The sequence below is a fragment of the Asparagus officinalis genome, chromosome 1 (assembly GCF_001876935.1).
Source record: "Asparagus officinalis chromosome 1, Aspof.V1, whole genome shotgun sequence".
Lineage (NCBI taxonomy): Eukaryota > Viridiplantae > Streptophyta > Magnoliopsida > Asparagales > Asparagaceae > Asparagus > Asparagus officinalis.
Window position 1 is genome coordinate 9116164 of NC_033794.1, and position 13260 is coordinate 9129423.

Genomic DNA, 13260 nt, shown 5'->3' on the forward strand with positions numbered 1-13260 from the left:
TTCTAGGATGGGTGACCCTCTGGAAAGTTTTTCAGGGAGCGCGTGAGTGAGGACAAAACGTGCTGAAAAGACATGTGGTGGTTTGTGAAGCCAGTCCATCAGATCTAATAGCGTACCGACTCCGGGATTCCGGGGCGGGGCGTTACAGGGAATACATATACTTTCTACGACAAAGTCTTCGAAGATGGATATCCTAAGTTCACATCATATTTTCACTACATGTAAATAGACAAATATAGGTAATTATGCTCATCATCACTATCATCTGACTGGTACCTACAACCTATTATGGAGGGTTTCTTGTTGATATCTACACAATGCTTTCCTTTTGTAAGCTAATAGTAACCAACTGAAATTTAAGATGGTGCTGATAGGAAGTACTAATTGTAGCTTGGTAGTAAGCCTATGGTCATGTCAGCTAGTATATTACCTGATAAAAGGGAAAGCAATACAACGAGATTGGTACATGATTTTATCTCTTTTAACCATAAGCTTTTAACCAAACTGAGTAGTGAGCACAATTAAGATTGCAAAGATGATAATTTTTAATTATGAATATCCAATGTATTTAATTTGAGCATATTTTTAATCTCACCTGCCAAGTATATCCTTGTATACATACTTATAATTGATAGTTTACCAACATGACTGTATCTGGATAAAGTATAAAATCATCCACGCTAATCTTTCTATAGAGTTTCCCATTTAATCCTTATTTAAGGTCCAATAGATATTAAAGATGCTTTTAGGCTGAGAGAATGGGTCCTTGAGAAAATGAAACCGAAAAGTATTTTCATGCAAGAGATGCATTGATATAGTCAAGATTGAAACAATATGCACACACATGCAAATGTATAGGGGATATTGAATATGAGCTGGTACCTAATTTAGGAAAATAAGCTCAAGAGATAGGAATGTTGAGGTCCACTTGCTCTGATGTGATTAGCAGGGTGGTCCTTAGCTCAATTTACAAAATGAGCTACTAAGAGATAAACTAGTGGACCTCATCACTCTTATATCTCATTCTCTTGGTACTTATGTTGTTAGTCATATCTAGTACAATATATATCTATATTCATGAATGCGTGCACACATGTATTTACACGTATATATATGCAGAAACAAACAAAGAGGGAGGGAGGGAGGGAGAGGGGGAGGAAGAAGGGAGAGAGAAGGTTATCTGTTCATGCTGAAATCCAAAGCATCAAGACGAGCATTATTCCAGATAACTAATGTCATGATTTGACAAGGTTATCTGCTCATGCTGAAAATCAAAGCATCAAGATGAGCATTATTCCAGATAACTATTCTCATGTAGTGTTCCAGGAAACCAAGTTTAAGGAGCTAACTATTTCACTGGATGGTAACGTTCTACTGCAGATCTCATTTCAGATTACTAAATACTACAAAAACAAATGGTGCATACAGTTGGGAAGCACATAATATTGAATGAGCATAAAGTTGCAATATGTTACCTTCAACTGCAATCTAACAACCTCTTGGCTCAGATTGTCATCTGTCGTCTTTCGAGCATCAATCATTGCAGGGGATGTAAGATTAGTTATGGTCTGTGTGGTTATTGGATAAGATGGATCTGGCCTACTTGGAAGAGGAGACGTTGGGGGGGAAGGCGCTCTCGAACTAGGCACATTGACAGAAAACATTTTCTTTGAAGATCCTGAGAGATTTAAAGAGCTATCTTGCTGACTACTTTGCAAATAATTTTCCCTAAGATTAGGCAAAAGTTGGCCATTATTTAGCTCAATCACATGCTGTCTGGAATATTTGCTTTCACCTTTAAAGGAATCAACCGAAGAAAGCCTAGACAATTGCCCCTGTAGTTTAGGAACAAAGCTACATTTCTCAGCCGGTTCATTGGATATTTGACTTAGATTGCCAGTTTGAAGCTTCAGTTTTCGAGAAAACACTCCATCCCCTGTGGCTTTCTTTAGTTTGGTATAGCATCCATCACATACCCGATATGGCTTGCTCATACTTGGCGCTAAAGAAGCTTTCACAGACTTCCTACTACTGCATGATTTGCAAAAAACAAGACCACAGTTATAACAATTATGACGCTTTCTTCTGAAACCAAACGGAAGATGACAGCCAGAGCATACGGACTGATCAGCACTTGAAACGCACTTGTGCAAGCAGATCACTGCAGTAAAAGTTGAACCACATACAACATTCTTAACTTTCTTCTCTTTTAGAGCTTCAACAACTGTTGGAATACTTCGATTATCATTGTCTCCATGGCCTAAACGGCCATTTGCTCCCCTGCCCCAGGTGTACACTTCAGTTTTAGAAGTCAAAAGTGCAGCATGATAAGAACCGCAAGTTATCTCCTCAACAAAAATATCACGTAGCTTTCCATCAATACAAGTGGGAAGCTTTCCATCAGCGGTAGGATTCCCAAGTTGCCCGTAAACATTACTCCCCATAGTATAAACTTGTCCAGAAGTTGTAAGAACAATGGTAACATCATTCCCACATTCAACCTGGCAAAAGTTGTGCTCAGAGAGAGAAACTACACATGCCGGCAAAAGTCTTGGTGCCTTGTCACCATGTCCAAGTCGACCTTTATCTCCATCTCCCCAAGTAAACAATATACCCGAGCTGACAGAATCAGAAGATGAATCTTTAATTTCCACAACTGCAGCAGTGTGCCAAACACCACAAGCTGCGCGAATTGTACGCATGCCCTTCAGAGCTTCAATTTCTCTTGGCATGTTTGTACTTGTGCGATCACCATGGCCTAAAGCGCCAAATGTTCCATCACCAAATGTAAATATTTGCCCTGCAGATGTCACAATAGTTGTATGCCATGGTCCACACGATACTGATGAGACGTGCAAACCTTCTAGTTGACCACTGACCTTTTTAGGAATCCAATGACTAGAATGAGTCCCATGCCCCAGAAGACCTGAATTGTGAATACCATCACCCCATGTGTACAGATCCCCAGATAATGATACAGCACAAGTATGAAACTCCCCACATGAAACAAACTCGATATTAGTTCCACTCAGAGTGTCGATGAGCTTTGGGTTTGAGACATCAGCATCTACTCCATGACCAAGCCTACCTCCTGACTCTTCACCCCAGCTAAAGACCTCTCCCTGCTTGGTTACTACTGCAGCATGCTTACTCCCGCAAGCTATATTCTGGACATCAAGTACCATTGCCGATTCCAGTGCTTTAGGTAAAGAGGCATCAATCTTAGCGACAGACAAACTTCCAACTTTATGCTGACCACCTCCAAGAACCCCATCACCTATGCCTTCTCCCCAGATGAAAACATCGCCTAGAGCATCAAACTCCTCGTATCCAGATCCATAACTAGAAGAACTTAATGCACTAGAGAAACTGAGTCTAATAGCATCAACTGCAGAACCACGCCCATTTGAGATATCCCCAGCTTCAAGAGATAATGTGCGAAGAGAATTGCTTGCTGAATCTCGCTGAAAGGAACTTTTGGTTTGTGCAGTATATAATATCACATCAGAAAATAAATTCCCGAAACTGCTAACAGGGTGGCCCTCATATGGAATTTGGGGATCTCTGGAATCCTTCAAAGGATGAAAGCAAAGGGAGAGAATGACCAAGTTAGTTGGCTAATTTTAAAATCCATGATAAATCAGAAATACTAACCTTATGGAAAGTGTCGGTACTGAATGTTGGAGAACTTTTTTGTGTACTTGTAGTAGGGCTATTTGCATCAGATGTTCTTTCACTTCTTATGGATTCTGCTCTCCATTTCCGAATATTTCCACGTGAAATCAATGCCTTCAAAGCTACAAACCATACTTCGGCCTCATCCTTGTCTTTGCATATCTGCCCACAACAGTAGGCATATCAGACAGATTTTTCTGGAAACCCAAATGTTTTGTGAATACTGGAAATAATATCATTCCATGAATGCAGAAGAAATATAAGGTATAAACAGATAATACCTACCACATCCAAAGACCTATCACTGTAAATCAAAGAGAATGACTGGTATTCCTTATCTGGTCGTGGGTATCGTTGAAATATTGCCTGAAAAGCAGGGTAGCGAAATTTCATCAATTAATAAAACTAGTTGTATATGAGGAAAGACGTATTAGAAAAGACTGGAAGAAAAGTGACAGTGATGTGACAGTATTCATGTAATTAGCATAGGGCATACATGCTGCCAATTGCTGAGGGAGGGAGGGAGAAGACAAAACAGTAAACATAGCATGGAATTTATGTTGCTTGCAAATAATGTGTCTGACACAGGCAAGGGAGTGATATTCCCTAACTTGGGTTTAGGCAACATTGACTTGCACATAAGTACATATACCATGCCTTTAAGATATCTTTGTGACAAAAGTAAGTAGATACACATCTTAAAGTGCATAGGCATTAAAAAAACTTATTTGCTATTATAAAAGAAGGGGGGGAAATTCTGTTATCATACTGATTATGCTCGCACAATTTTCATTAGTCGGCCCAAATGGGTTTTGTAGTCATACCTTGGATCCAGAAAAGTGGGTGTCAATCCAAATGGGTTTTGTAGTCATACCAAGAAGAAAAACAATCACCTGAAAACCTACTTAAACTGACCTTCCTCCATTTTCTTTCTCTTTTTCAATTCAGGGGAAATCCTGTTCCTGTTATTTTACAGTTCATTCTTAAGAGTTTGATCAGGTCATGAGATTCATCAATCTCGATAGATCTTTTGGATGGTTTCTTTACTCTTTCATTCCCTTCCGAAGGTAATCTCCTGGTTCATTAAAAATTCGATGTTTTTTGGCAGCTGGTTAACAGTTCTAAGAGAAACTTGATATCTTTTTTTGATTCTAGGGTTTTCGCATGCAAGGAGTGGGGATGAATAAGAGGAAGTCCTTGAGCCCTCAGATTTCTTCATCTGGAATACTCAGGTACACATTTGACGGACAATTTCCTGACTTGAGATTTTCAGTAGAGAGAAATTTTAAGTTTTCCAAGATAAGACCTTCATTTTCCTTTGCTTTTCATCTTTTTGCGCCAGTAACAGTAAACTATTTGGCGGTCACCCTTAAGTCGCTCAACTAATATTATTGTTAGAAGTAGGAAAATCAGAGAGTCTACCATTCCATTCATCTCCATGGGTATATATAGGGTTACATATGGGTAATAGGCTAATGGGTTAATGGTTCATCTCCATGGGTATATATAGGGTTACATATGGGTAATAGGCTAATGGGTTAATGGGCCCTAACCCGAAAACCCAAGAACTAATTCTAACACTCCCCCTCAAGCTGGAGCATATATATCAATCATGCCCAGCTTGTTACTTAGAATGGAAAACACGTTAGGTGAAGTAGCTTTAGTGAGAATGTCAGCTAACTGTTCCGAAGACGGAGTGAACTGAAGAGATATCACTTTCTTTTCCCAAGCATCTCTGACAAAATTACAATCAACTTCAATATGCTTAGTTCTCTCATGAAACACTGGATTCTTTGCAATGTGGATAGCAGATTGATTATCACAATGCATAGGCATAGATCCAGGCTGCGAAAAGCCAAGCTCGGTCAGCAGCTTCTGTAGCCATATCATCTCACAAACAGTGTGAGCCATAGCTCTGTATTCTGCTTCTGCACTAGATCGAGATACTACATCTTGTTTCTTGCTCCTCCAAGTAACCAGATTTCCTCCAATAAAGGTGCAAAATCCAGAAGTAGACTTTCTATCTCCTATATCTCCTGCATACCCAGCATCAGAATAGGCAGAGATGTGTAAATGTCCATGTTTCTTATACAGTAATCCTTTTCCCGGACAGCTTTTAACATAAGCCAAAATTCTTAGAGCAGCAGTCCAGTGAACCTCTCTAGGTATATGCATAAACCTGCTCAATACTCCCACTGCAAAGGTAATATCAGGTCTGGTCACAGTAAGATAGATCAGCTTGCCAATCAATCTCCTATATCGGCCTGCATCATCTAGGAGAGGACTATTATCACGCCATAAGTCCACATTCACTTCCATGGGAGTGTTTGCTAGCTTACACCCCAAAAGGCTCATTTCTTCTAATAGGTCCAATACATATTTCCTTTGAGATAGAAGTAAACGGTCCTTTTGGTATACAATCTCAATCCTTAGAAAGTATTTGGGTTTCCCCATATCTTTGGTCACAAAGTGACGTGAAAGGTACTCCTTAGTCTCTGCTATGGCAACAAGGTCACTCCCAGTTAGCAGGATGTCATCAACATATACTGCCAGAACCACCAGACCAGATGTAGTGCGCCGGATAAAGACGGAGTGATCAGACTGACATCGTTTGAAACCAACACCAGATATAGCAGTACTAAATTTCTCAAACCATGCCCGTGGACTCTGTTTGAGACCATAAATAGCCTTGTTAAGCTTGCAGACCATATTCTCCCCCTGAGCAACATACCCTGGAGGTTGCTCCATATAGACTTCCTCCTGCAAGTCACCATACAGAAAGGCATTTTTAACATCCAGCTGGAACATTGTCCAGTCCAGATTAACCGCCATAGAGAAAAGTAGGCGAATGGAATTGAGACGGGCTACGGGAGAGAACGTCTCAAGATAATCAACCCCATAGGTTTGAGTATATCCCTTAGCAACAAGACGAGCTTTATAACGATCAATTGAACCATCGGTGCGATACTTTAAGGTATAAACCCACCGACAGCCAACTACGGTAGCGCCCGTCGGAGAAGATACAAGATCCCAAGTCCCTCTAGAAATAAGTGCATCCATCTCCTCATCCATAGCATGTTTCCAAGCAGGATCTAATACAGCCTCCTCATAGGACCTGGGTAGAGATATAGAGGACAAGGACAAAGCAAACTGACGAAAAGAGGGAGTAAGACGGTCATAAGAGACAAAATCAGATATAGGATGATTAGTACAAGACCGTTTACCTTTACGATAAGCAATTGGAATATCTAGATCAGAATGAGTAGAAGGAGGCAGACCAGCAATGGGAGATGACTGTGCGGCTGGAGCAGAGAGAGGGACAGGAACTTTTGAACGACGACAATACGTTAGTAGTGGTGGTGGTGCAGATGACATAGTGGAAGCATTTTGTAGTCCTGGAGAAGATCCATCGGCAGAAGGAACCGAAGCAGGTAGTGGAATAGTAGTAGGAGCAATAGACGGAAGAGGCACAGATGGACTGACAGTTGGAGGAGAACCAGTCAAGGAGAAGTATGGAACCGACTCAAAAAAGGTTACATCTGCAGACACAAAATATTTCCTGGTGGATGGATTATAACACCGATAACCTTTTTGAGTACGCGAGTAGCCTACAAAGACACACTTAATAGATCGTGGAGACAGTTTATCCAGTCCGGGAGACAAATCCTGAACAAAGCAAGTACAACCAAAAACTCGAGGAACCACAGGAAAAGGCCTTTTGTCAGGATAAAGACAGGTGAATGGTACTTTACCATCAAGAACAGGAGAGGGCATCCTATTGATCAGGAAACATGCACTGAGGACTGCATCAGACCACAAATACTTTGGTACATTCATATGCACCATCAGGGTTCTAGCAACGTCTAAAATGTGTCTATGCTTCCTTTCAGCAACTCCATTTTGTTGTGAAGTGTGAGAACATGATGTTTGGTGGATAATACCAATATTTGCACAAAAACGAGAGAGGTCATGTTTCATGTATTCCAAAGCATTATCAGTACGAAGGATACGAATAGAGGTGGAAAATTGGTTTTTGATTTCTTTATAAAATATTTCAAAAATGGTGGAAACCTCAGATCTCTCTTTTATAAGATAAAGCCAAGTCATGCGAGAGAAGTCATCAATAAAGACAAGGAAATATCTATAACCGTTCACAGAAGGTACACGACATGGACCCCAAACATCAGAATGGACTAACTCGAATGCAGAACTGCTGCGTTTATCAATACGATTTGGATAAGTAGCACGATGGTGCTTACCCAGTTCACAAGACTCACAACTTAAAGAAGAAATAGAAGACTGGATAGAAATGACAGACTTAAGCTTCGATAACGAGGGATGACCAAGTCGTTGATGCCATAATAAAGGATTATCAGACTTATCTGCAACAAGACCAGTAGCAGGCATATTGTCATCCAAATAGTACATGCCTCCTCTCTCATGCCCCGAACCAATCGTCATTCCAGTTGCTAGGTCCTGAAAAACACAATGAGAAGGAAAAAAAGTGACTTTGCAGTTGTGTTTTGTGAATTGACTGATGGAAAGTAAACTAACAGGAAATTTGGGAAGATATAAAACATCAGTAAGAGTAAGCGATGAAGTAGCATGAACTACCCCATCACCAAGAACTGGAGAGTATGTCCCATCAGCGATCCGGACCGATGAAAACTTGTCAGAAAGGTTTAAGGAAATAAAGTGGTCCTTAAGACCCGTCATATGAGAAGAAGCGCCGGAATCTAATACCCATGGTCTATGAGGAGAGACAATGTAGGCATCCATACCTGAAGAGAATGCATGAGTAGCAGAATAATTATTCTGAGAGAGATCGAGTTGACGCAACCGATCATGCTCAGCTTGAGAAATCTGAATAGTGGAGGGAGCAGTAGTAGTAGGAGAAGCAACAGAGGTAGGTGTAGTATCAGCAATCTTGGCCCATGCAGGTCGACCAAACTTCTCCCAACACTTCTCAGAGATGTGATTAGTCCGTCCACAATGTATGCACTGACGAAGATTCTTGCCAAGGTCAACATGAATTGGATTTTACAAATCTCTCTCTCGCAATCTCTCTAGATCAAAGAGCAACCTCCCTGATCTCTTTTCTGATTACAAACTGAGTTTTTAAACCCTAGAAAAATCGTGTTTCTATTTATACTAAACAGAAATCCCAACTGGAGCAGGAAACAGACCCAGACCCGTAACCGCTACGCGGTCGACCGTAGTGCCCAAGACGGTCGACCGGTCAGAACGTCGAAATCTGGGAAATCGATTACAGGGTTTTCCGGTCGACCGCAGCGCCACCTTCGGTCGACCGCTCTCAGTCCCGAGACATAGTCTGGGTCTGTGCACTAAGCGGTCGACCGCCGCGACCAAGCCGGTCGACCGGCCAGAGCCCAACTGTAATTCCTGCAGTTTTGACGAATCCTTCGACTTCGTTGCTTCCAATGGCCTCTTCCACGACTCCTCTACTCTATTCTCAAGATACCATGAGAATCATCTATCCTCAAGCTCCCATGAGGATCGCTAAGCTCCCGAAGAGAAGATACACCCGTATCATGGGTCCCCCCTTTAGGAACTTGAAGTCCCATTCAAGTTAGAACTTCAGCTGAGGGAACTCGCGAGCCCCTCCTTCTCTGTTGAACCACTTGGCCTTGCTAGGGACCTGACCTTGACGTCCAATGAGAAACGACTCCTTCGTCCCCCACCTCGTCGTGGTCGTCTTCCGTTCCAAAATGCAATCTTCTTTCAGTGGCTCCTCTCTATCAAACCACAAGTCTTCAACATGCGATAAGATCATCTTGTCATCACCTTCATCATCCAATAATGGAGGCTCAAACAACTTCAAGTACTCGGCATTGATCACCGAATACATGCCTAAGTAAGGTGGCAAATCTAAACGAAAAGCGTTGTCGCCAATCTGATCGATAATCCGAAATGGACCATAACGAATAGGCTTCAACTTCTTCCCTTCTCCTTTGAGCCTCTCCTTACTCAATTTTAGCCATACCATATCGCCTTTACCAAAGTTACAAGGAACCCGATGTTGATCATGCTTCGCCTTGTACTTAGCTTGCGATTTCTTCAATTGAGCTTCAACCGTGGCATGAATATTTGCAATCTTCTCAAGAAATCGCTGAGCACGTTGTCTCTCACTCCCCTCCTTGCCGTCCACTGTGGCTTCACTTGAAAACACAAGATCGAACGGGCTCGGCGGTAAAAATCCATAACAAGTCTCAAACGGTGACTTTCCGGAAGATCCATGAATTGCCCGATTAAAAGCAAACTGCAAATATGGTAAACTCTCATCCCAAGTCTTAGGATGCCTAGAATTATACCCCCGCAACATGTGCACCATAGTCCGGTTGACTACCTCCGTTTGTCCGTCTGTTTGTGGATGAAAGGCCGTGCTCTACAAATAGTCATGCCCACGCTTGGTAGTCGGCAACCCTCCTAGAAAATCCATAGAAATGCTCTCCCACGGCCTAGAAGGAACCGGTAATGGTAGGTACAATCCCCTCTTCCTGTTAGAAGGCTTCGAATTTCGAAATACAGCATAATTTACACCCCCCCAACATACTTGGTCACATCATCAAGCATCCGTGGCCAAAACACATGTCGCCGTAGATTGAGAAGCGTTTTCTGAATGCCAAAATGCCCTTGCACACGCAAGGTATGTGCTTCCCGAATCCACTGTAACCTATCACCATCCTCCGGAATGCATAGTGATGTCCCACGATACAATAAGCCATCATCTCCAAGTGCATACTCCCCCCTTTGACCAGCCTTCGCCTGCTCAAATACACTACCGAAGTCTCTACTGGATGCATACAACTGAACATACTCAAAAGGAACCAAGGGCTGAATACGCGTCGAAACCAACAAAGACCTTATCGGTGGGCGAGATAACATATCGGCCAACTTGTTCGTCGCCCCCTTCTTGTACCTAATAATGATGTTGAAAGCCATCAAATAAGACATCCACTTCATGTGCCGTGCCTGCTGTAGCTTTGTCTGGGCATGTAAGAACTCCAACGGCTTATGATCCGAATGCACGACCACCTCCTTCCCTAACAAGTACACCCTCCAATGCTTAATTGCTTGATATAGTGCATAGAACTCCTTGTCGTAGGTTGGGTAGTTCGCAACAGCACCCGAAAACTTCTCAGAATAGTATTCCACCGGTTTTTCATCCTGAATCAACACCGCGCCCATCGCATAATTAGACGCGTCGGTCTCTACCTCGAAAGTCCGCTGCAAATTCGGCAATGCCAACACCGGTGCCTCCGAGATCTTTCTTTTTAGCAACTGAAAAGCCTCCTCATGCGTCTTTCCCCACTCAAACTGAACTTTAGCCTTTGTGAGGCCATGTAACGGTGCCGCATAAGTCGAAAAATGTCGAATGAACTTGCGCAAATACTGGCAAGCCCCCATGAAGCTCCTCACCTCAGTCACTGTCTTCGGCGTCGGCCACTTTGTGATCACCTCCACCTTGCCTGGATCTATCCTCCGCTGGCCCTTCCCTACGATGAAGCCGAGATATACCAACTCGTCCTTCCCGAACTCGCACTTTTTCCCGTTGAGCTTCAGCTGTCCGTCCTGCAACACTTCAAATACCTTCTCAACATGAACAAGATGCTCCTCCCAGGTCCTGCTGTACACCAAGATATCATCAAGGTAAACTATCACAAAATCCTCTATAAAGGGTCGCAACAAATCATTCATAAGCCTCATAAAGGTAGCCGGAGCATTGCACAATCCAAACGGCATCACCAACCACTCGAACAGGCCTTGCTTGGTCTTGAACGCAGTCTTCCAAGTGTCTTCCTCCCGAATCCTCACCTGATGGTAACCAGACTTCAAATCCAGCTTCGTGAAAAACCTCGCTCCCTCCAACTGGTCCATAAGATCATCGATCCGCGGTAATGGGTAGCGATTCTTGATGGTAATCTTGTTGAGTGCCCGATAATCTACGCACATGCGCCAGCCTCCATCCTTTTTGGGCACCAACAACACTGGTGACCCGCAAGGCGAACAACTTGGCACAATCACTCCTGTCTCCAAGAGCTCCTGAACTTGCTTCTTGATCTCCTCGGACTCTAGTACTGATGTGCGGTATAGGCCTATGTTAGGTAAGGAACTCTCCCCGGTCAACATAATCTCATTCTCTACACCTCGACGTGGTGGTAGTCCCGTGATCTCCGAAAACAAGTCCGCATACTTGACCTTCAACCTGTCAATATCTCCCTCCTGGAGCTTGCTCAAGGTGGACAAGCACGTCCTACTCAGCTGCTCTTCATACGGCCGAATGAACAATAAAACGAACTTCCTGCCCGCGTTCACCAACCTCTTAGCCTGAGTTACTGTCACCAAGCTCGTCTCCTGTGGAAGAGATGCCGAACGAAAAATGAATTGCTCGCCATTCTTGGTGAACGTATACTTTTGGGCTCGCCGATCATATACTGCGTATCTATCCTACAAATAAGGGTTGCCTAAAATAACTTGGCAAACATCCAACGGAACCACGTCGTATGTGACCTCGTCAATATACGACTCGTGGAGTGCAAATCTGAATGAACACTGGTTCACCACACTCAATCCCGCCTCCTTCTGAATCCACCCTAATGGATAGGGCTTCGGATGCTTCACCGTCTTCAATCCTAGCTTCTGTACTAATGCCTCAGATATCAGATTTTTCTGACTCCCTGGATCTACAATAGCATCCACTAAGCTGGTCTTGACCTGCAATTTCAGAACAAAGAGCTGCTCCCTCGGGTCGTCATCTTCCTTGGTAGCCTGCTTCCCCGCCATAAGGTTGAGACTGCTATTGGGTTCGGTCATCCCGGGAACCTCCTTCGGACCCTGTGCTATCACGTACGCCTTCTTCTCCTCCTTCTTCTTCAATCCTTTAGGCTTCAGATGAGGATACTTATCCCAGCAACGATCAGCCACATGTCCTGTCTGCTTGCAGTGGTTGCATGTCAATCCTGCTTTCCCCGAGTCAACCTTCTTCTTCTCATCCTTAGACTGAGAGTCACCCGTCTTGCTCCCCGATGGTTTGGAATCCCCCTTTGTCTCATTGCCCTTCTTCTGCCGGCTCTCAATGGCAATGGCCTTCACACTCGCCTCTGCGATGGTTTCTACTGAAAACAGCTTCATCTCCTTCCGGACGTAATCATTCAGACCCACCATGTACTTCATGAAGACGGGGTACTCGGACGTTACGATGTTTAGGACCATCGCCTGTTGCTGGAACTCCGTCGTGTACTCTTGAACGGTCTGATTAAACTTCTGGCGTAAGCCGTACCACTTGTACCAACGCTCCTCAAGGAACCCTACTGGATAGAACTGTTTACGAAGTAGTTCCTTGAACTTGTTCCACGACGCCGCTTTCCTCTCCTGTTTGCAATAGGATTTCCACCACGTCAACGCGTGCCCGGAAAGCTTCAGTGTCGCGAACACTATCTTCTCCTTGGACGAATATCCGTAGAGAGTGAAGTACATCTCCATACGTTCGATCCAATCATCAAGCTTCTCCACGTTAATACTCCCATCATAAACAGGAATCTCAACCTTGAAGTCAATCTTCAG

The 13260-nt window shown here is 43.4% G+C and overlaps 1 protein-coding gene across 1 annotated transcript in view; it reads right to left on the minus strand.

Annotated features, from left to right (window-relative positions):
* LOC109830210 overlaps window positions 1–13260 on the minus strand; it is a 53695-nt gene that overhangs the window by 25773 nt on the left and 14662 nt on the right. The window contains exons 4-6 of the mRNA XM_020397407.1: window positions 3961–4041; window positions 3655–3837; window positions 1476–3572 (exon numbers count right to left, since the gene is read on the minus strand). Coding sequence (XP_020252996.1) covers window positions 1476–3572; window positions 3655–3837; window positions 3961–4041 — 2361 coding nt within the window. The remainder of the gene's footprint in view (window positions 1–1475; window positions 3573–3654; window positions 3838–3960; window positions 4042–13260) is intronic.